The following is a 24,801-nucleotide window of genomic DNA, read 5'->3' as shown; positions in this document are numbered from 1 at the left end:
TAAAGTCATTCCAGCTACCCCTATTATGTCACCTCATAATCCTTGCAGATTTCAGGTCAAATATTTTTGCAAAAAAAGTGGGGTGTGACCATTATGTGAAACTATTTCTTTAAAATATGTGCACCAGTATTACTTTAAAATAATTTCTTCCAAAATAAGAATATCATCATTTTGCAGCTCCTAATGAAATAACAGATCCAAGTAATGACTGTCAGTGGCTGCTGACATTACAAAAAAGACAACCTGTGCCTCCTGAAGTATGCAGGACCCTTTATGAAATATTCTTTCCAGGAAAAAAAAAAAAAAGCTCTATAACAGTTTACAGGAAATATGTAAAATGGAAGCCTATTAAAATTACATAGTCAGCCAAACTATCAGACACTCTGGACTAAACTACCAGTTTTTCAACAAATATGTTTTAGGTGTGGAGGGCAGGGAAGAAAGGGGAGGGTGATGAAAAACCCACCCACTTAAAGAGAATGAATCAAAACTTGAGACAAATTGTATACTGATTTGAAAAAACAAACTATAAGAGAAAATGTAAACACTAACTAAATATTTGATATTAAGGATCTTTTAGGTGTGGAATGGGATTACAGTTGCATTTAAAGGAGTCTATCACTACAGTTACTGAAATATTTACAGATAAAATGATGTGATATCTAGGATTTGCCTTAAAATAACTTTGGAAGTTGGTTAGATGAAGTTGGGTGATGGGCATGTGGGGGATTTATTAGATTATTTACTTTGGCATATGTTTGAAATACTTCTTAATAAAGGTTTTAATAGTTTTGATCACTTGAATGCTGTTATACCTAGATGAATCTGCATTACAGAATTACTAACAGTATAATATACATTATTGACTAGATAAACAGAAACATCTATAGAGAAATACATTTTTTAAATTAGAAAAACATTAAATAGCGTTAGAAAGTTATAGATATCTGAAGCGGAAATTGAAAGCTATTTTGAATATTACAAAGACTCATTAAAGTACAGTAGACTAATCTAATAGTCCTGGAAAAAAAATAGTATGTTGGCTGATAGTAACCATATCACAAAAGGAATTAGGCTCTTGTTAAGTTTTCTGTTAACATGGAAATAATTTAACACAGTTTTTAAAAGTATACTTAGGTTTGGTTTTACCTCTAAAGGCACCTGTAATATTCCAGCCAGCTGTTTAGCCAGCTGCATGTGGTACTGTGTTCCTGAGCCGTAGGTTTCCCTGGTGACTGGGTTAGCTATTCCCATGCTCAGCAAGTAGGACTTAAACCTGATGGTCTAAATGAGAAGAGAAAATGCATAAGACAATGATGTAGAACTAGATTCTCCACCCCAACATTTGAAATTCTTCCATCATAAATTCAATTCTTCTCAATTTTCTCTAGATGCCTATTTCTTCACTGTGTTTCTATGCTGTGAACAATAAGGCAGTGGATTTCTAGCAGTTTCTTGCAGAAATCTGAATTATTCTCCTTCCATCTTCATCTCTCATCCTGTTTATATTACAAGTTTGGTGTGAGAAATAATTTATATAATGACTATATATTTAATATCAACCAAATGATACAACTGAAAATTTAAGAAAAATAGGTGTGACCAGGTTGTGAATAAATTTAATGCAAGCAGACATCAAATTTAGGGATATGTATAAAACAGCCACTCCTTACATATATCATTATGTTTTCTATACTTCAAGAAAAGGCACTGGAATAAACTTGAATCCTACTAGAGCTAACACAATTTTTATCGTTCACTTTTTCTTTAGACTTTCACATACCCTCAAGTCCTAAAGGAAATGAAATGTTACTTTAAAAAGTAAACTGGGCTGGGGATATAGCTCAGTTGGTAGACTGCTTGCCTTGCATGCACAAGGCCCTGGGTTCAATCCCCAGCCAGCACCGCAAAAAAAAAAAAATAAATAAAATAAACTGGGAATCTGAGGGTTGTAGCTCAGTGGTAACATGACCTTGGGTTCAATCTTCAGGGGAAAAGAAAGAGGGAAGGAAGAAGGAAAGAGAGTGGGGGAAGGGAAAGGAAGGAAATGGAAGGGAGGAAGAGAGGGCAAGCAAGCAAACTGGAAAGCCACAAAGACATGTCTTTGTTGCATTATTGGTGCCATGTGGTTTCTAAGGCCTTAAAGGGCATCTTTACCTCATCTTCTGTGATGTCACCCTGCTTCTCTTTAATTTTATTAGCAATTGATTTTGATAACTCCACCATTTCTTTAGCCTGCCAAAAGAAAAGACTGAAAAGAAATAATGTCCCCAAAGTATCTTCTAACAAAACATATAACTAGAATGAATTTTGGAGGTGTAAATGACATATACCTTGATCATTAGCTTGCTAAGGTCTTCAAAGGCCTGAAATGAGAAATGGAATTTTTGTTGGAATCTGTCTAAAGAATGAAAATGAATGACACATCCTCTATTTTCTTTCCTAAGCTACAAATTTATGTAATTTCCTTAGACTTATCAATTTGTTAATAAAATATTATATAAGCAATACATCTACACCTTGTCTTGTAAAACCCACTTTAGCTAAGAAACCATACATTTTCAAAACAAAGTGCAATAAAAATATTTCAGATTTTCAAAAAGAATATAGTTATTATTGGTTAAACAAACAAAAGGTAACATATAGTCCAAAAAATATTATTTACTATTATTTGACACAAATCAGAAAATCTATCACTGGTTTTCCTTATAGGAGGTCAAGAATCAAAGGCATTATAAAGCTTTCCTGGTTGAAAATGGCAATAAACAGCTGCATGAATACTCTTTTGGGCACAGTAATTTTGGCTGCAATAACAGGTGTGATTTAACTGACACAGCCTCAGCCTGTTTATACTTACAGCTTTGGATATGGGGGACATCACAAAAAGTATTCCAAAGTCACCAAATATATCTGAATAAAACCTACCAGTTGTATCATTTATTATAGCAAATATCCCCTCAAAGACCCCTCCAAACTTCATCAGATACGTTTCCAATAAATTATTTCAAGTTACCGAAAACACCCTGCCAGTGCACAATTTGTCTAATTGATGTGTACAGATGTTATCTTCATAAAATCAACTAAGCAACTTGTTAGTTGAAAAATTGGTCCAGGGTGATCAGATATATATAATGGAGGCTCTGATCAGTTCATGCCCATCTGCAGAAAAGTATTCCCCATCTGTAAAAGGATTTTGCTAAAAGAATAGAGTGCTGTATAAGATTCTGATGGCCAGCACCAAGGCTAACACTGAAAACAAAGGGGAATGTGCACACACCTAACAGGAATTTCCTCAGATAAACAAAAGGCTTAAACACTGCATTCTTATCAGCAACAGCCAGCAAATGCAGGAAACCTTCTGTGGGAAGCTCTGGGCACTAGCTCTGAAACTAAGTCCACTTAACATTTAAATGGGGGCAAATCACACCAACTGAGTTTTCAAAAGTAAAAGACATTTTACACACTTAGATTTTTAAGTATATAAAATATAAATAAATTTCATATACTTGTGTAGAGGAAACTAATAAAAATTTTAATTAGTAAATCACTTTATCATATTTTCACAGAAAAGTATACTAAAATGGTGAGACCACACAGAACACATACATTTGCCTTTACTGTTTATAAATGGTCAATAAAAAATATATTTTAGTGCCTTAGAAGAATCTTAAAAAATATTTTAAGTAATATAAAATAAAAACAAAAACTTCTTCACTTCCATTTCTATTATTATTCTAAAATATGGGATTAGCCAACTATCAAAAACAAGAGGTGAGGGCTGGACAGATAGCTTAGTTGGCAGAGTGCTTGCCTTGCAAGTATAAGGCCCTGGGTTCAAGTCCCAGCACCAAAAAAAAAACAAAAACAAAAACAAAACCCAACAACAACAACAACAACAACAAAAAAAAAAAAAAAAAAAAAAAAACCCAAGGGGTGAGAAAACTATTATAACACACAGTAAAGCAAAATGAATGCACGTACTCATTCTATTCCTTTGTCAATTTACAGAACTTTCTTTCCTTCTACTATACCCATAATCAAATTTCTGCTCCAATTTTGAGAAAAATCTTGTGTGTTTAAAAACTACAGGTTCTCTCTTAAGCTGACTTAATAGCTTCCTTCTTACTGACTTTTAGTCATTACTTTAGTTATTAGTTTCAGTAACTTAATATATTCTTGAATTTTTAGTTTCAATATCCTTGATTCTGCACATTTGAGTATCCCATTCTTCAATCTGAATATTCTTAACCCTGCTGGTCACTGCTAGCACCTACTTGTCTCTTAAGTAACCTCAAACCCTATGTTCCTGCTATTAACAAGCCTTCCTTGACCCCCAAGAAAAATTAGGGGCCACACTGGTGCCCCTGCTGCAGCCTGTTTTCTATACAGAAGGCCTCTCTCACTGCTGCTGCCCTGTTTGCCTGCCCGTGCCTGGAGCACCACCATGGTGCCCACAGCAGAGCAGAGAGCAAGGACCATCTGCTGAACAAACCCATGGTCTACATGACAGGACGCAACACTTGTGGAGAATCCTTTGAATTTGTGACTCCATGAAAATTAGACTGAACTGGAATAACTTTTTCCATAAATTAAGAAAAACTTTATTTTCAACTTAACACCAAATTAGTATGGCAATATTCAGAAAAGGGAATATAAATAATGCAAAGAGTTCCCTGCTGCACGTAACCTCCTTAAGTAGCAACACAGAGGATGACAGTGAGTGTAAGTGACAGAAGAGCATTACTACCAGACAGTGATGATGCCCTGAGGCCCTGGCCTACAAGGAAGGAGATGAGGGCACTCATCCCCCTTTCTTCAGATTTAGCCATTCACTCTCAATTTCTCCTCTGAATAAGAACTCTTCTAATGTTAAATGTCAGAATTTCATGAGAATAGGATTCTGAGGAGATGGAGGCTGGGGCAGCATAGTTAGTGACTCTCTCCAAATCCTAACATAAAAGCAGACAGGCAACTAGATCTCAGAACCAGAAAAGAAGCCTGCCAGGTGTAGTAGTGCAAGAATGTAATCCCAATGACTTGGGAGGCTGAGGTAGGAGGATGGCAAGTTCAAGGCCAGCCTTAGCAACTTAACAAGACTTGTCTCAAAGTAAAATAAAAAGGGCTGGGGATAAAACTCAGTAGTAGAGTGCCCATGGGTTCAATCCCTAGTACCACAAAACAAACAAACAAAACCAAGAGCCCACAGGCAGCATGTACTACAAAGCTAAGTGCCACAATACTGGCAAAACTCCAGAGGAACAAGCAGGTAATAGAGAATAACAAGATCTGCACCATGTTGACACTAGGCAGGAAAAAGAAAAGGGAAGCAGTACAGCTCCTCAAAGTTCTGAGCACAAGAGAACCCCCAGAAGCCAACAAGTAGTCACTGGACAGCGAGGCAGGCCAGCAGAGGACAGTACTTACAACTGTGAGGGCTTCACCCACTGCAATGGTGGGTGGGTATGAGGGGTCCCTAATAGGGACCAAAGGGGATAAAGCAGCCTATGGATTCCTGAAACTGACCCTCCAGGCTTCTCTTCCAGGACAGTCCAACACTGGGGAGAAACTAGAAAGGAATCAGAACAGAACAAGGTAGGAACAGTGCAGAGCAAGAGAAAAGGTCTAGATAAAAACAGAAGAGAAACAAGGACAAGGAATCAGGGAAGCCAGCCACCATTTTTTTTTTTTTTTTTTTTTTTTGTGGGGCTAGGGATTGAACCAGGGCCTTATGCCTGCAAGGCAAGCACTCTACCAATGGAGCTATATCCCAGCCCCATTATTTTTAACACAATATGAAAACAGCTGAGGAGGGAGTAGACTATGTGGAGTAAGAAAGCTACCCTGAACTAGACCTTCCTCTCAAAGCACAGGAAAATGGATTTCACATGAAAATAAGCCACATAGCAAAGGATCAAGGTCAAATCCCACACAAAGTTATTATAAGAAAAAAGACAACACGAAGTAGAATAACATCGTACAGATTGGAAGCTTGCCAGGAAGGCATGCTTATGGATCAGACCAAAATATAACCTTTTATTTCAAAAGAAGATGATACAAGCTATGAAAGGGCAAATATAAACCAGAAATCAGGTGAAGGGATTCAGGAAAGGATTAAAAATGAAAAATCATTTTGAAAACAAAGCCTACCACTAAATAGCAGACAAGAGTGAATAAACACAACAGATAACAGTTTAAGAGGAAAATTTTCCAAATCAAAATGAAATAAAGAGCTAAAAGGCATTTGAAAGATAATCACAAACAAAACTGGCAGTGAGGTTGTAATACACAGCTAATAGGAGTTTCAGAAGGAAAAAATCAAGGCAGTTCTTTATAATTATATAGAAAACTTCTTTTTCTAACTTTCATTTATTAATTTTTTTCATTATCTTTTTTTGACAGTGATAAATATTTTTAAAACAATTTTTTTTCATACATGTATATACGGGGTGATAATGTCTGTCTCAATCTATTGTCCTTCCCATCCCCACCTGCCCCACCCCTCCCCCATTCCCTTCTGCACAAGTCAAAGTTCCTTCATTCTTCCCTACCCACCCCCCAACTATGGATCAGCATCCACTTATCAGAGAAAACATTACACCTTTGATTTTTGGGGGGATTGGCTTATTTTACTTAGCATGATACAGAAAAGTTTCTTGAAATTAAAAAAGTTTTGGAACTATATACTGAAAAAGCACATTGTATATCTGAGAATAATAATCCAGAATAGCAGTCATGATCTATTACTGGGTTTAAAGATAAGGAAAAAAGAAATCTTTTTGTCTATTTAGGAAAAATAGCAAATAACTCTTAAAGGAGGAAAAAGTTAGATCATCCTCATTCTTTGAAAGAGGATGTCAGACAAAAAGGTAAAGGAATCCTACTGAAGGCACCCAAGGAAAAGAAAAAGTGGCCAAGGATTTTAAATTGAGCAAAAGTGACTGTCGTGTATAAGGAACACAAAAATGCCAGATACAAGGAATACTGTTCCCATGAGCACTTCCTGTAAAACCTACTAGAAAATGATCTTGGATAACCAAAATGACCAGTCAGAGACATCGTAAGGACTATGGTATTAAATAGTCTTCTAAAAGTGAAACTAAACGGGAGCTTGGGTTGGGGAGAAGGGTGTGTGCAGGTGCTGAATGCTCAGATGAATGAATGGAACACCCCTATTTTTAATGCAGGAAGAATGGGGAGAACACATACAAAAGTATTATTTTTTGCTCTTTTAATTATTTGGCAGTGTTGCCCTAAATTTGAACTGAAGAACTGGTATGATCTCATGAGACACTTTATAGAGCAACAAAATCCTAGCTCTACTGAAAAGGCTGAAAAACAAATATCGACTCAATAGCTATGGAGACAGATTGTGGTTTTGAAATATTATTTACCACTAAGAATAAAATAAAAAAGTTTCTCAGCTAAATGTTGATCCCAGATCTGGAGAAGGAAATGTACAAGATAGCCCTGGAACTTCTGTCATATCAGACATGGAGGAAACTACCAAAGTCCAGTAGGTCATGTCAAAAACACTCAGGAGCCAACCTGAAGAGGCTCCCATTTGCTGAAAACGGGATGATCAGAGTTTCGAACAGAGTAAGTAGTTATCATTGACTGAACTCCATTGATACATTAAAATTCATGATGATATGTTTAAAAAAAGGATAAGGAACCAACTTATTATGCTGATGATAAAGAAAAAAAACAATTATCTTGCCTTTCCTTTATGATCTATGTCAGTGGAAAACCAAAGTGAAGGTGAAGGAAAGTAGTTCTTTAGAAAGTATTCTAACTAATATATGAAAAATAAACAGAATATCATTTGTAATCACCCATGAACAAATATTGAACATTAACAGCTACTAATATGACAAAAATATTAAGATATGCCTCCTGATGAAAGAACACAGTATCACCTCTCATCTGGCCAAAAAGATTGAACATGAATATGACTGTGTCTCTGGATTCAGCTACTAATTTGCAGGAAATAAAAATACAATTTGCATGGTTAAAGAACAGGCAAAACTTCATTATAAGTAAGTATTCAGCAAAACCTATGCCACGGGCATTTAATAGATCAATGCCTTTGATTCCTCAACAATAATATATATTTTCAATTAGCAATCCCAGAATAGGTATTCAAAAACTATTTGCTGTGGGTTAATGCAATGGGGCAACCAATCATGGACTGGAACCTCCCAAACTGTGAGCCATAGTAAACCTTTCTTCTTTGTAAACTGATTGTTTCAGTTATCTTTTTAGAGTAACAAAAAGCTGACTAACACAACCATAATGAGTTTAGATGTAGTAATCACATAATCTAATCATAATTGGCTTTCTTAACCACAGTTCTTTCCCCTTTACCTGAATTCTCTTTCATAATGAAATTTTAAAGCATTGCAATATACACGGTCAATATTAACTCTGAGTATAAGTGATAGGCTGTTTGGAGCCATTCTTACTCTCTGCGTCTGATTCCCAAGTGGTCATCAGTATAAAACTGTATGATGGCTGGCCAAGGACAGTGGCCACAGAAGAGCATTTTTCTCTCAACTAAGTTAATCAAAGCTTCAAAATAATTAGACTGAGAACTTTGAACTCATTAGGAGTATCCTCTAATCAATTACCTCTTTAAAATTTACATATAACATTCTATGATGTTCTCTAACAGAAAATAAAATTGTGTTTCTTCTTTATTTTTAGAAAAAGCTTTTAAGACATATTTAGGTTAACTTATGCCAACCTGAGGCAGACCCATTACAGGAAAAAGGAAACTCAGAGCTGCAGGCAAACTAAATATAATTCATATTACAGAATGGAATTAGTCACAGCTGTATCCAAAAGAATAAACACAAATGGCTGAAAAAGATGGCTGAAAAGAATTTATGAGGAGTTACCTCAGAAATGTTTTTGTCAGTTTCTTTTCTTTTTTCTTCCAGTTTCCTTTCAATACCTACAATTCCTACAGCTCTTACTCTTCCTGGCTGGGGGAAAAAAAATACAGAACATAAAACATACTAAATGGGAAGGAAACAAAATCTTTTGTGAACCACATTGTGTTTTCAATGGCGGGAAAGGACCACAAAGAACCAAAGAAAAACAACATACAATTACAACTAGCTTCCTTTCAAAACATTTTTCTGTTTCTGACTGTATATAATGTCTTTGAATCAGTTAAGAAAAAGGAAATATACAATAAATGGTCATTTTATTCTCTATTTAAAATACAAATTAAATTTTCTATTCATTTTTGTTCTTTGGCAAGTTATTATATGTCAGATGTTTAAAAGGGTCTCAAATGTACAAAACATTATAGCTAATTTTTTGATACTTGACAGTTATACAAGCTACTTTCATACATCTGAGAGCCTGTTCATGGTTTGTGATTTTAGACTAAGTGATATAAAAATTAATTAGACTATTTTGTTTTCAGCAAGTTCTGTAGTCACAGAGGGTTTTTCCAATCCTGAGGATTGAACCCAGGCCTCACTCATGCTAGGCAAGCATTCTACTATTGAGCTACATTCCCACCCTTTTTTTTTTTTTTTTTTTTTGCGGTGTTGGGGATCGAACCCAGGACCTTGTGCTTGCAAGGCAAGCACTTTACCAACTGAGCTATCTCCCCAGCCCTCCCAGCCCTTTTTAAAATCTTTATTTTGAGACAGGATCTCAATAAATTACCCAGGCTGGCATATTTTTCTTAATAAAGATGCAAGAACAGAGTTGAAACTACTGGATTAACATGTAGTTTTATAAATACCTGGGATCCTCTATTTGTTTGTATCGACTGAGAAACTGGTATATTCTCCCATCTTCTCTGGGTCATTTCCTCTGATAAACGCCTGTAAAACTGTTATGTGCATACATTTTAAGTGAGTCAGTCAGGTTGTGGCATCCTTGGACAAATTACTTAACGATTCTTTAGCATGAAAGTCTGTTCAGCTTTGTGCAACAAGCCTAGAATTCTCAGAGACATCAAAGAAAATCAAAGGAAGTTCTTTTCTTGGCTCAACTTCAGACAGCACAAAGGAAAAAAAAGGAACTGACCTTCTATATAAAGTGGACTACTTTCAACAAAGAGATGAGTGACAATGAAACAAATCAGACTTAGTTTAAACAATACTACATATATGGATTATTTTCAATTAGAGTGAAATAAACACAGAGCCAGGAAAAACACAATCCTTTTTCCATGAAGGATGCAGAGAATAATTTGCCTAGTTAAAATACGAAAACAAAAATTTGGGACAAAACATTCTCACTAAAAATTGAATATATTTTTCAACGATGGTAAGACCGACTTCACTCAGTCACTTTTAATTGCTTTGTGACTCCTGTTTGGGGAACACTGAATAAAGTACTATGAAAAGAAAAAAAATTATATATTCATGGGGAGATAAACACTTATAAATGTATTTAAAATATTTGTACAGTAATTTATTAATCAGAATTTATAAACTCTATACTGTAGCATAAGTTTTTAAGTGATGAGATTTGTATGAAACCTGCTTTAAGACTGCTGAGCTTTCAGATACTACTTCAGTTTAACATTCAACTGCATTAAACACTGTTCTCCTTCCCCTCCCTTCCCCTCCCCTTTCTCCCTCTCTTTTCTCTCTCTCTCTTCCCTTATTCTTTCCACTGTTGGAGATCAAGCCCATGTCCCCCATACTCGTCAACCACTCTACCACTGAGCTATACCCTCAGCCCCTATACTCATTAATCAAACTACACCACTGAAAACTGTACTAGTAGCCAAGTAGCATGACTTAGCATATTTACAGCCTCAGCTCTCTACTTGTGACCACACCCTCATGCTTTCCATTCCTACTAAAACCTCAACTCATTTCTCTACTCTCTGATAAGGCTTAAAATGTAAAAAGATTTTACTGTAAAAATATGGGAGAAACCTGGTATGTTGTATAATATTGCCTTCCATCATATTAACCAACACACACACACACACACACAGACACACACACATCTAGTCCAGTTTTAGTCATATGGAAGCTTACCTCAATCTGGCCATGTTCTTTGAAGGAGAGTTTGATGTAGGAGTTTTTACTACTCTGGAATGGGCCAGGTTCTTTGGTTGGATGAGCTGGATGCAGATGAACCACTATTTTGGCACTGAAAAAAGAGCAAATGTAATTTATTTAACTAAAAAAAAAGACTAATTCCATTTTTATAACTTTTAATATATTTCCAAATTGCTCTTAAATGCATGTCAGAACAAAGAATATCCTGAAAGATATCCTTTTGAAGTTCCTAGTAATTTGTTATCAATGAAGCTTTCCTTGATACCAAAAAATTATAAGGTGCTACTTAAAACTTACAAACTATAAACCAAAAAGCTTCAAGTTATAGTTGTACAGATTAAATAAAAGTGCAGCTTGGAGAAAATAAGTTCAAAATAAATTTTCAAATTTTTGAGTAGTTTTAACCTACATGGTCATCCCCAGAGGTCATAATGGTGCCTATAATTTCTGCCAAAGCACACTACCCTACTCATTTGAAAATAAAATATGAAAACTTATCTGTAAAACTGGTCAGCTGTTATTTTATTAAAACTCCATCCAAAACTAACATTCTACAGTGTCATCTGTTGGAAAATGCCACTCAACCGGCAGCAAGATCTAGAAAGATCCAACAGTAAAATACAAGCTACTATTATCTTTATTACTACATTATTTTCTGTGCTGTTAAAAATACCACCATATTTGTTCAGCTTTATAAGTCTATTTTCCTCCCAATTTTCAACCTGCTCAATAAACAATCTATAAAGATGAAGAAAACTAAAAAACACATAGTCAAAATGTCCTGGATACCTAGCCAAGAGCCTTTTCTTTATGATCAAGTTCTGGATGTTCCTATTACTCTATTTTACATTTCTTTGTGAGCCCATATGGTTGCCTAATATCACTGTAAAATTAAAATAACATGAGTTGGGCCTCCTCAGACTAACATATGCTTTGTTTGTGAATGGGGGTCAGCCTTGTGAGATTCTTCTTCTCTTTGTGGTAAACATCTTTAAGACAGGTGAGCAAATAAACCATGTGAGCAGAATTATAGGACCACATAGAATAAGCCATCAACTACAGTGACAAAACTAAGACAATCATGAGTATTTCACACTCAGTAAAACTCAAAACCCTTGGCTCTGTTACGAGATTCTGTCAAAGGAAACCCAACAAAAGCCGTAAGATTATAATACAAAAAGAAGTTTAAAAATTCCAAAGTATGTATAAAAATCCATGTCATTTTTTATATCTTTTTATTGAGTCAGCCTGTTACTATACTTCATCAAATTTTAAATCTATGAAATGTAAAAAGAATCCCAATTTCAGACGTTAAAGGTTAGGAGCTGGGATACAGCTCAGTGGTAGAGCTCTGAGTTTAAAAAAAAAAACAAGTGAAATATATAAGTGTTTGTATCAATGTAGTATCATAATTATTTGAGAGGAAAGGCTGGGAACTACAGGGGATATCTGAGAAAAGTTGACCTGGCATATAATTGAATTCCTCCTCAATGGAGATATTTTTAAAAATAAGACACTATTTTGAAGGTAAATATTCTAAATATTTTTTGTTACATAGTTTCGATTACCCTGGAACACAGCAGAGGAAAGCTCAAATGATCTGGAATATCCCTAAGGTTTTGTTATCTACAATGTAATAAGATTGAAAAACATGCAAAGGGGGAAACACAAATTACAGAAACAATTTACTCTAAAATTATATGGCTTACTTTTTCAAAATGTTGGGTTTGTTTCTTTTATGTCAAATAATCTTCTATAGTAGCTATAACATTATGATTAAGGCATACACTACATTTCCAGTGAAGTTCAACATGGTTTAACTTCTATTGAAAAGTCTAATTATGCTAAACCTAAAGAAGAACCAACATAGAGAACAATATCTCATGCCAAGAATATTTGTTCATAAGTATCCTGAATCACAAGCATTTAAAAAGTAAAGTCAAAATTTTGGGAACACTTGAACAAATAAGAACATCTGACCTATACTTCACACCAGGGTGGCCACATCTCCTAGTCTGCCTGGTCATTTCATGCTTGTTGCCCTGGTCTAATTGTTAAACGCACCCTCTACTACCGTTCAAATGTTCTGTTTTACAAAATAACTATTATGACACACTATTTAATTCTGATACCTGAACAATTTGAACCTAAAAAATAACTTTAATGATCAGTTAGAAATAGTACCAAACTGAGTTCTTTTTCTCAGATGGGTCATTTCTGATTTCAAGTACTGAATGACAGGCACACATGGTGAAAGCCCAAGTGTCTGTGGAAATACACACAAGGTGAGCTGGGCCACATTTATTTATTATTATGAATCAAGGACATCATGGCAAACCTTAGTACTTGATTTTTACTTTAAGAATGAGTCTAAAATGAGAAAATAACCTTCTTTGGGGGTCTTCTAATAGTGTAAGAGGAGGAATTTTTTTTTTTTTTATGAATAAAGACTATATAACACACAGACCTCACCTCTTCCCAATTCCAGCTGCCTGTTCCTCAATGAATACAATGTGGGACAGAGGAATGGCCATGCAGCACTCCTAGGAGAAAATAGTAGAAAACAAGATCCATTAACACTTGTCATCCACCCATTTTAAAACATTAGTGTGCTCTACATTTCTAAGAGATTTAATAATTAAAGTATTAAAAATAACAATGATATTTTATTTTTTAAATTTAAGGAAAAATTAAATAAAAACAATACTATGATACCATATTGCTGTGTGGGAAAACCTAAGAGGTATAAAAGCAGCCATAACAACCTTTGTTTTCACAGTGCGTATATTTTCTAAAAGTAAACTTATATGAAAACTTTTATATGTAATTTTTTCTTATATGGAAAAACAATAGACAAATCAAAATAATTTCAAGGAGTGCATTAGATGGGTGATTTTTCTTCTTTATAATTTCTCATTCTTTACCCATACACACACACACACACACACACACACACACACACACACACACACACAATTTAAAACAGAAAATATTGATGTAACTTCCTTTTATTAGTACATATAATTTTAAAATTATTCAAGGCCAGGTGTGGTTGTACACATCTATAGACCCAGCTACTAGGGAGGCTGAACCAGGAATATTGCTTGAGTCCATGAGTTTGAGGCCAGCCTGGGCAACAGTGAGACCTTGTTTGAAAAATAAATAAATTGGGTTGGGGATGTGGTTCAGTGGTATAACACTGGCCTAGTATGCATGAGATTCTGGGCTAGATTCCTAGCACTGTGATACATAAATAAATTAATTAATTAAAAATTATTATACATGACTGGTATGTTATATACATATACTGGTATATTATATACATCTAAGGAGTTGTCCAAATTGGCCTCTTCACTTGATAATCAAAAATAATTATACTAAGATTCATTAATTTACCAAACATGGGTAAAGGACTCCCCACCTTCCCCTAAAAACATTTCCTGAATACACAAATATTTTAAAAGAATTAGACAACATTAGTCATTTATAGAATACATTATCAAGGTGGGCAAAAACTGGTTCTTGAAGGCAAAAAAGTCAGATATTGTAATGGCTAATGGTCTTTCAAAGAGTACAGTATATTGTTTATCTGTAGTATTAAAGTTTCATGGGTGCTAGGGCATAGCTCAGGGGTTGAGCATGTGTTTAGTAGCATTAGTGAGTTCATCTCCAGCATAAAATTAATTAATTAGTTCATGGTGGGTAACTTATCAGGAAAATGAAGACAGATGTGATAGCTTATCTCACTGACAACACTGAAATTAATGTCAGATATATACTTGCAAGTTAAAGATCTTTGGAATGAAGACATCAGTTCTATATAACTTACTCTCCCTTCTTAGAAATTATAAAAGGGAGGGCGGGAGGAGTTTCTCTCTTTCAGAATGACAAGGAGGCAGTTCTCAGTGTCCAGGTGAACCACGACAGGCTCTCCTGATTCTCAGCAACGAGCTGGAAGAACAGGTTGTTTGGAGGACAGCTGAAGTCTTTCTTAAGGATCCTTCACAACTGAGAGAAGAACGCCGCTGCTACACACAGAACACTGGCATGGAGTACGACCTGACTGTTGCTTAAAAACACAGGAGTCGCCATGGTTCTCCTTCCAGTAACTACACAGGCTTTTCCCAAGACGAAAGAGAGAAAATACCCTAAACTCTTTTTTCTGTGCGCCATTCAAAGACATCATAGAGGGCGCACTCTTCTGACATTCTAAAAAGGAAAATGTGTGGCAAGGGGGAAAGACCAAAAAGAAGTGAAAAATTTTGGTGATTTAAAACCTAGTAACAGATGCAAAAGGTTGTATCTTACATGATTTTTCTGATCTCTCCAAATCAGTCGGTGTGTACTAAGAAGGAGGGTTCCAGCGTCAAATTTTATCTAGAAAAATAAGACCATCACAAAAGATTAACAAGATGTCATTTGATTTTGTCCAGATTTTTTTCTCTTTAATCATACAATGAGTTAAATCATGAACATTTTCAAATTAGGTTTATCACAAATTAAAAAGAAGCAACACAATACACACTTCATAAATATAAGCTATATACACAGCCATGATATAATTAGGGGAAAACTGGAATAATCAAGATGTATAATAATAGAGGAGTGATAAATAAAGCGTGCCACATCCATACCATGGGATCCATGCCGAGGTTAAATGAATGATAATATAGAATCATTATGGGCTACCATGGAATTTAAGAGAATTGGTGGGGAAAAAGCAATTTGCAGCATATTACATATAATGTAATCCTCAAACAACATGATTTATATATATATATATATATATATATATATATATACACAACTATACATAAGTAAAAGAAAAAAGATCTAAAAGGAATACACAGTGAAATGTTAACAATGGATTTTTTCAGAAAATGGATGAGGGAATGAAAGGAAGAAAAGGACTTTTTTTTTTTTAATTGATTGAATTTGCTAGGCATGGTAGCACACGCCTACAATTGCAGTTGATTCAGAAGGCCAAGGCAGGAGGATTTAAGTTTGAGCAACTTATCGAGGCCCTAAGCAATTTAGCAAGACCCTGTCTCAAAATAAAAAATAAAGAGGGCTAGGGATGTGGCTCAGTGGTTAATCACCCTGGGTTCAATCCCCAGCACCATCCCCCCCAAAAATTATTGAATATTTTTACAATGAGACTGAATTTATTTATAATACTTTTATAACTGATTATTTTTAATAAGAAAATTCAGAAATAGACACAAACACATATAAGAATAGGTATGGATGGAGATTTGATCAGTGGCACTGAAATAACTGGGTTGCCAGGTAAGGAAAAAAAAAAACAAAAACTAAAGTCGGATTTATACTTAACACATTGCACCAGAGTAAGTTCTAGATAGATCAAATATTTAGGAGAAAAAAAAAAAAAAGACAAATTTAAAAAACGGGGAAAAAATGAAAGAATTTAAAAAATAATCTCAGGGTGGGGAAGGCCATCCTGAGAAAAGCATTAAATTCATTAGCACTAGAGGAAAAGACTTATAACTTCAACTGTACACATGCACACACAAAAATTCTCCATGGAAAAAAGAATTGCAACTCACATCAGAGACAAAGGGCTAATTTTCTTAATGTAGAGAACACTAATAAATCAATGAGAAAGTAGTCTATAAACCACTATAAAAATGAACAAAGACTACTAAAAGTTTACCAAAAAAGGAACTACAAATGACTCTTAAACACATTAACAGATGCAGAACCTCAATGACAGTAAGATGAATGGAAATTAAGAGACCACTAAGATACCTCTTTTCATTAATTTGACTGACATAGATCCAAATGTTTGGTAACACTTTACTGGTGGTGTTTGGGGAAATAGGTATTCTCATATATTTCCTGATGGACAGTCTCTGCGGAAGCAGTTTGTCATTAGCTATCAAAATTACAAATATAAGTGCTTGGGGTGTGGTTCAGTGGCACATCACTTGCCTCACATGGGCAAGACCCAGGATCATCCAATTCCCCATGCTGCGATTAAAAAAAAAAAAAAAAAGAAAATACAAATATCTCTTGACCCAAGGATACTTGGCACTTGTAGGAATTTACTCCACAGATGAATTCACATATGAGCAAGATAATATAGTACTTGGTTATTCACTGCTGTTTATAAGAGCAAAAGATAAGAGACAATTCTAATATCCATCAACAGGGAAATGGACACACATACAATGGACTATAGACATTCACTAAAAAGAATAATGGAAACTCTTTATATACTTACAGTACTTGATAAAATCTAAGATGCCACTGAATGTGACATGCATCCTGAATTCAAAATTGTTAAAATGTGAACAAAAAAGTAAGCTTAGAATCGATGAAACAAGGTATATTCTCATTAGACAGATATTTAAGTGGAAAAAAAAAAAAGCAGGTAGAACAGTATCCACAGAATTGGCAGGGAAAAAGCAATTTGCAGCATATTCCATATAATGCAATATAATGTAATCTTATATATATATTGGGGGGGGGGGTACTGGGGATTGAACTCAGGAGCACTTGACCACTCAGTCACATCCCCAGCCCTATTTTGTATTTTATTTAGAGACAGGGTCTCACTGAGTTGCTTGGCACCTTGCTTTTGCTGAGGTTGGCTTTGAACTTGAGATCTTCCTGCCTCAGCCTCCCGAGCAGCTGGGATCACAGACATGTGCTACCACGCCCAGCTTAATCTCTCTCTCTCTCTCTCTCTCTCTCTCTCCCCTCTCTCTCTCTCTTTCTCTCTCTCTCTCTCTCTCACACACACACACACACACACACATGTATTTTTTTTTTATGAACAGCATGACTTTATTTTTATGTTAAGGATCGAACCTAGTGCCTCACACATGCTAGGCAAGCACTCTGCCACTGAACTATAGTCCCAGCTCTTAATCTTAATTTTAAAAAGAAAAAAACAACATTCTTCACACAAATACTTCTGTATGACAAATATGCAAGATTCTCTAGAATGATATAGTGGTGGCCTCTGAGGGAGACAGAATGGGAGGAGACTTCTGCTCTGAACTAAATCTGAATGTTTGTAGCCTAGCCCTCATTGTGATGGTATTTGGAAGGGGCCTTTAGGAGGTGCTTTTGTTTAGAGGAGGTCAAGAGATGGTGCCCCTCAATAGATCAGGGTCCTTGTGAGAAATGAAGAGACACAAGCCCCCTCTCTACACGCATGGACCCAGGAAAGGCCACTGAGGGCACACTGGTGGAGGTACACTGGTAGCTGTCTGCAAGTCAGGTAAAGGACCCTGGAAGACCCAAATCCACCAGCACCCTGATCTTGTACTTCTGAACCTGCAGAACTGTGAGAAATAAATGTCAGTTGTTTAAGCCACCCCAGTCTGTGCTATTGTTACAACAGTCTGAGCTAAGACATACTTTTTGAGTATTAGGGCTGTATCAACAACTCAAAATAATACGTTTTGGGGCTGGGGGTATAGCTTAGTGGTAGAGCGCTTGCCTAACACATGTGAGGCCCTGGGTTCGATCCTCAGCACAGCATAAAAATAAATAAATAAAATAAAGATACTGTGTCCATCTACAACTAAAAAATTTTTTTTTAAAAATACGTTTTGAAGTGTCCTTTAAAGCTATAATATAATCAGGGTTAGGGTTGTAGCTCTGTGGCAGAGCGTGTGCCTAGTACGTGTGAGGCACTGGGTTCGATCTTTAGCACTGCATTAAAAATATAAATAAACAAAATAAAGACATGGTGTCCATCTACAACTAAAAAAAAATTTTTTTTAAACTATAACATAATCACAAAAAATATTATAGCTAGTTCTTTAGGATCAAACTTTAACCATTATAATTTGTTATTATTCCTGAAAGTAAGATTAATAAGCCAATTTTAGATTTGGAATCTGAGAGGTTGATAAATACCTTCATTTCTGTTAAAATCCAGAAATATACTGGAAGCTTCTATTAACTCTACTACAAAGAAGAATTTGCCACGAGTAGGACTTGCTTAGATCCTTTAAAGAAATATTTCATTGTTTCAGAAGTTATGAGGCTGATCCCATTTACTGGTCTACGTTATAACACAAACACTAAGGAAAGCATTTTGGTGAGGGTCCAGTTTTTTATGAACAATAGAATTCTTCTTAAGTTTAAAATAATGTGATTAAGGGCTGGAGGTATGACTCAACAGGATAATGCCGACCTAGCATTCTTGAGGCCCTGGGTTGGATCTGCAGTACCACAAATAATAATAATAACAACAACAACAATAATAATATGTTGTTATGTTGGTCAAATAACCAATTAGTACAGCTAGCTAGCTAGCTAAATTTATATATATATATATATATATATATATATATATATGTGAATTTTTCTTCGTTCTAGTACTGGGGATTGAACCCAAGGTCATTCTACACTGAGCTACATCCCCCGTCCTTTTTGTTTTGTATTTTTTATATTAAGACAAAGTCTTAAGATAAATTGACCAGGTTGGCCCCAAATTTGCTTTTCTCCTACCTCAGCCTCCTGAGTAGCTGGCCACAGCAACCAGCTATATGTCATTCTTAAATAGAAATATCATAAATTTATGCATGCAGTCAACAATACAGTACAAGAAACCCATCATATTTTATTGAGAGGAAAAGTAAGTTTCAAAATAGTATACATAACTTGATTACATACAAATGTATATAATTTATGGGTAGGATTACAGATCATGCCAAGTTTCTTCTTCGGTTTAGTTGTTTTTAACAATTTTGTTGGGCTGGGGTTGTGGCTCAGTGGAAAAGTGCTTGCCTCACACGTATGAGGTGCTGGGTTCGATCCTCAGCACCACATAAAAAAATAAATAAAATAAAGGTATTGTGTCCACCTACAACCAAAAAATTTTTTAAAAAATTTTGTCAAAATTTAGAAAATTTTTCACTGACATATATAACTTCATATAACTCTGAAATGTATATAAATTGTTATTTGTTAAATCAAGCACACACAGAAATAGGTCAAAAAAACACGCTTCCCCCCCCCCCCCCCCAACACTTTATTTTTTTTGGTACTGGGAATTGAGCCCAGGGGTGCTTAACCACTGAGACACACCCCCAGTTCTTTTTGTGTTTTATTTAGAGACATGATCTGAGTTGCTTAGGACCTCGCTAAGTTGCTGAGGCTGGCTTTGAACTCACAATCCTCCTGTCTCAGTCTCCAGAACTGCTAGGATTACAGTGTATACCACCACACCCAGCTCCAACACATTTTTTGCCATATATTTTTAAACGCTGTTTTCTAAGCATAAGTTCTGTAATATTAAATAGTATTATAAGTATTAAATAAAGTATTAATAAATACTATATAAGTATTAAATAATGATGTGGTTGGTGAATTTTAACAATACAGATCTATTGAACCTTCTAGTTTAATTACATACACTCTGAAAGATATTCCACCATAGCACTTGGACACAGAGAAAAGGCCTTACAAGTTTCCATATTCTCTGAATCAGAAGTAAAGCACAGGTATTTCTGGTACATAATTCAGTCTGGCTTCAAATGTTTTGTTTAATCTTATGTATGCAAAACCAAATAACTGAGTTTAAGATATTTAAAATCTCTTTTTTGCCAGCAAGATTTTCCTTTTCCAAAAGCAAATATTTTATTAACTTGAGAGTATATGATGCTGCATTAGAACATAATAGCTCTGATTAAGAAACTGCATTTTATCTTACTAAAATCCGAGCATAAGGGTAGGAATTTAAAATTCAAGCCAGTTCCATTGCTATGTCAATTAACAGTGAGCAAATGTAAGATGTTGCAGCTCTAAGTGAAGATATTGTGTAACAGTTCCCTTCAGGGGTTCCAATGGATTATGATCTAACCTGATAGACAAGTTTAGGCTGGTTTGCTTCTAGCACTCAGAGACAGAATTATTTTAGCTACTTAAAACTTAGATACTTGCTGAATAAGCTTTCACCTTTTTTTTTTTTTCTTTTCACATTTTTCTATTATAAAAGTAATGCATATTCATTGTTGAAAAGTCTGGAAAAAAATTTAAAGAAGCCTATGAAAGAAAATGAAATCACTTGTAATTACATTAGCCAGAGGGTGTGTATATACACATGAATGAGACCATGATATTTATAGCTTTACAACTTTTTTCACTTATCACTCTATGGTTAGCAATTGCTCTTGCTAATTAGGATAAGCCATAGCTTAACTAACTAATCTCTGTAGTAGACATTCAGATTGCTTCCAATTTTTCCCAACATATAATAAATAACATTAGATGTAATGGTGAGATGAGTATCCTTCTGTTTTATATTTTTATATATCCCTGATTATTTCCCAAGGGTAAATTCCTAAAAGTGAAATAGTCAGCTGAAAGAGAATAAACATTTTGTAAATCTTCAGGTATGCAGTGCCAACTTGCCACTTTATACATTAGCAATCTGACAATGTTTTTTAAATTAGTTGAGGCTACAGAATCATCAGTGAATTGAAACAAATGACCTGTCTACACTGCTTATGGAAACAACATATTATCCAGTCATAAAGAGCCCATGCAAACTATGCTGTATAAACAAGCAAGCACACATTTATTCACAAGAGGCACTTGGGCAGTGGAAAGTACACAGTCCACTGGATCTGGTTTGGAATTCTAGCTCCATCAATTACTAGATATATGACCCTGGACAGTTCACAATTTCCTCAACTAACAACTATGTGTCTCAGTTTCTTCATCTTTGGGAGGATCAGCTACATGAACATTACATTAAGAGGCAATGGGGACTGCTATACTTTGAAGCACAGTGCAGCACAGTGAAGAAAGCACAGGCTAGGAGTCCCATCAGTAGAAATTTAAATCCTCTCCTCCTAACTGAGCATCTTAAGCAAATCACTATATATATCTAAGTGAAAATTTTCTCACTCAGCAAAATACTCATTTTGAGGGGGAGTAAATGAGAACATTAATAAGGTCCTAGCACAGAGCAGATACTTCATTCTGACTTTTAAAAGTGGATTTCACATCCACAGTGAACCAGAAGGTAAAAGGAAGACAAAAGCCTGCTTCCCACCTTTTAGAAGGCTCCAACTGGTCTAGAAGAAAGACATGTGCACTTGCCTGGGGGACCTGCTGGGACTGTAGTCCTTGGCCAAGGGAGACTGTGAAGGATTCTGAATGGGAGACTAACTGAATCAGATCTGATGCTCATGTGTACCTCCTACAGCCTAGCACCATTTGAGGTCTAGAACCTTCCAGAAGATGGAGGAAGCCAGGACACAACACTTGTCCCCAGGAATCAGTCTGGCCTTCAGTCACACTAGGGACCAAGCAGCTGCAGATAGCTCAGCAAGTGATAGAGGAGGTCCCTCAGGACACAGTGATAAGTAGGGTTCCACTTAATTTCACCATACTTATCCCATTCCAGACAGCCCCAGGTTTTCAGAAGAGTTCAGAGTTTTTGACCAGATCAAAGGGTCTCCTTATAGGCCTTACCCATGACTTTTTTCTTAAGCCTGATACCTATATATTTGTTTGCTTAAAAAAAAAAAAAAAAAAAAAAAAAAAAAAAAAAAAAAAAGGCAACAAAGCTTTTAAAGGAAAAATTAGAATGTGCTGATTGAACAATTTTTTTTCCACAAATAGGTACTAATGGCTGATTTTCTATTGTTGAAAAGATTTCATAGCTATACTGTCTGCCAGCAAAGGTGTCCCTAATTTGTTACTGGTGTTCCACAGACAACAGGGTGTGGTGTTCTGCAAGGCTATGACTTCCAGGTACTCACTCAGGGAGTGGCACCGAAGTCGCTGAAGACCTTATGTGCCAGGGTCAGCACAGTTCTTAAAGCGAAGCAGACTCAAACACAGTGGAGGGGAGGTTGATTAAGTTTCACATTTAGTATTCCATTTGTTTACAATAAAAAAAAGAAAAGAAAAAAAAGTTTCACATTTAAAGTGGTTCCAAAGATAAGGAAATTTCGGTAAGGAAATACAAATAAAAGTTGGCTTGTCACTCCAATCAAAAGATGCAAGACCCAACTTGTGATCAAGTCAATGAAAGTGCTAATGAAGTAAATTAAGTTCAAGCAAAGGAAAAGACCTTGATTTAATAACAGGCAACGCAGTCCACGGAAATTGCCCTAAGGAAGTAGGGGACCTGGTTCCACCTCACTTGTGCCCCTAGATAGCAGTGTGCACCGACCAGGAAAAGCTATGGGTCAAGTACACCAAGTATAGCAAAGTAGAAGGAAGTTTCATTTAGAAAATGGCAAGGAAGGAGAGGTAGCAAGTGAAAACTTCCGGAAACTGAGAATGCTTGTGGAATGAGTTTACTTTTTCCCCTAATTCCAAATTACACATTTCATCCGGGAGAGGCTATTTTGTAGTTTCTCCCCAAGTATCCACAAAATATCTAGTTGCATCCTGTGTTTCTCTTCTCAATTTACAAGCCGATCTCCTAAGGTGTATGCTTTTATCACAGGGGAAGGCTTCCTAACTGCATCCCTTTATAAGACGTGTGCTCACAACTCCCTTCCAAAGTAATTACAAAAACAAACAAACAAAAACCCAAGAGTCTTTGGCAAGGGCGTTTCCAAGAGGAATGCCCTGCTACCTCTTTCGGAAATCCCTTCAAAGCGATCCGCCCCTCTGCGCAGAGCAGATAAGCCCTCGCCTCTCGAGGTCGCAGCCCTCGCTGCCGCGGGGTTGGGGATCCAGTGCCCACCGCGCTGCCGGCAGAAGGCGGAACTGGGCTTCCCGGGGATGACGCCCGAGCCAGGACCCTCAGGGCTCCGAACCCGGCCGTGGCCGAGCGTCCCTGCCGCTGCCCGCCGCCTGCACACGGACAGCAGGCGCCCGGGCTCTGCACCCTACGCGTACCGCAAGCCGCAAGCGGCCCCCATCCGCGCCCGCCCGGAACCGCTCCAAAGTCGCGCGCGGCCGGCCCGGGGGAGGCGCCGAGCCCAGGCCTAGGCGGGCGGGAGGGGACCGGGCGCCGCGCCCCGCACGGGGAGGCCGGGGACGCCGCGGGCCGAGAGCGGGGCCCGGCCGGGCCCAGCCGGGACGCGCGCCCACCCTGAGGGCCGGCCGCCGCCCTACCTTCTCTTCGCCGTCGTAGATTCGCACCCCGCGCTGCTGGATCACCAGGGTCTCGTTGATCTCCAGGAGGCCATTGGTCCACACGAAACGGTCCATGGCCGCCGCCAGGCCGGCCTCCGCCGCTCGCCAGCGCCAGCGCTCCCGGGCCTTGAGCCGCTCGCCGGGCAGCCTGCGGCGCCCCCTGGCGGCGGGCGGGGCGGAGGCCGGGAGGGAGGAAGAGAGCGAGTGGGGTGCGGCCTGGCCCCGCGCCCTGGGGAGCCGCGCGGCTGCGAGGGCCGCCGGGGGACGTGGAGGCGAGCGGCGAGCGCCCCCTGGCGGTCCGTCTGCCGATGGCCTTCCGAAACCCTGCCTTGAGCATCTGGCGCGTCCTAATTCCTGAGGGAGCCCAGACTGCAGCTTGGACTTCATCATGGTGCATATTTGTGGCAATTTTCTTTTCAATGCCCAGCATGTTGCCGTGTTCATTAAGGCTATAAATAAATAATAACTTTGCTTTCTCAAATGAATATGGCACGAATCATTTTAATATACCCGCAATCAATGTTAGGCAATAGCTGTGCTCCTCTTTTTTCTCTTATCTTCATTTAGACATTTACAATATTAATACAGACCTCATAAATTTACTAGAGAACATTTCTTTTTTTTATTGTAAACAAATGGGATACATGTTGTTTCTCTGTTTGTACATGGCGTAAAG

The 24,801-nt window shown here is 37.0% G+C and overlaps 1 protein-coding gene across 6 annotated transcripts in view; it reads right to left on the bottom strand.

Moving 5' to 3' along the window:
- Positions 1-24,500, bottom strand: part of VPS36 (vacuolar protein sorting 36 homolog) — a 320,991-nt gene extending 296,491 nt beyond the window's left edge. For 2 of the 6 annotated variants that reach the window (XR_013763172.1, XM_079136169.1), the window contains exons 1-9: positions 24,105-24,299; positions 15,348-15,416; positions 13,512-13,582; positions 11,016-11,130; positions 9,761-9,850; positions 8,898-8,984; positions 2,334-2,366; positions 2,158-2,235; positions 1,150-1,284 (exon numbers count right to left, since the gene is read on the bottom strand). Coding sequence is in view for 5 of the 6 variants with exons in the window: in XM_079136169.1 (XP_078992295.1) it covers positions 1,150-1,284; positions 2,158-2,235; positions 2,334-2,366; positions 8,898-8,984; positions 9,761-9,850; positions 11,016-11,130; positions 13,512-13,582; positions 15,348-15,416; positions 24,105-24,200 (774 nt within the window). In the remaining variant the exon portion in view is untranslated. Of the gene's footprint in view, positions 1-1,149; positions 1,285-2,157; positions 2,236-2,333; positions 2,367-8,897; positions 8,985-9,760; positions 9,851-11,015; positions 11,131-13,511; positions 13,583-15,347; positions 15,417-23,619; positions 23,834-24,104 lie in introns of those variants that run through there. The other 4 variants (XM_079136171.1, XM_079136173.1, XM_079136170.1 and 1 more) reach the window with 4 other exon arrangements.
- Between the last annotated feature and the right edge of the window lie 301 nt (positions 24,501-24,801).

The sequence above is a fragment of the Sciurus vulgaris genome, assembly GCF_902686455.1.
Source record: "Sciurus vulgaris genome assembly, chromosome: 4".
NCBI classification, from domain to species: domain Eukaryota; kingdom Metazoa; phylum Chordata; class Mammalia; order Rodentia; family Sciuridae; genus Sciurus; species Sciurus vulgaris.
The sequence above is the reverse complement of the archived record's forward strand: the minus strand, read 5'-3'. Positions and strand labels throughout refer to the sequence as shown.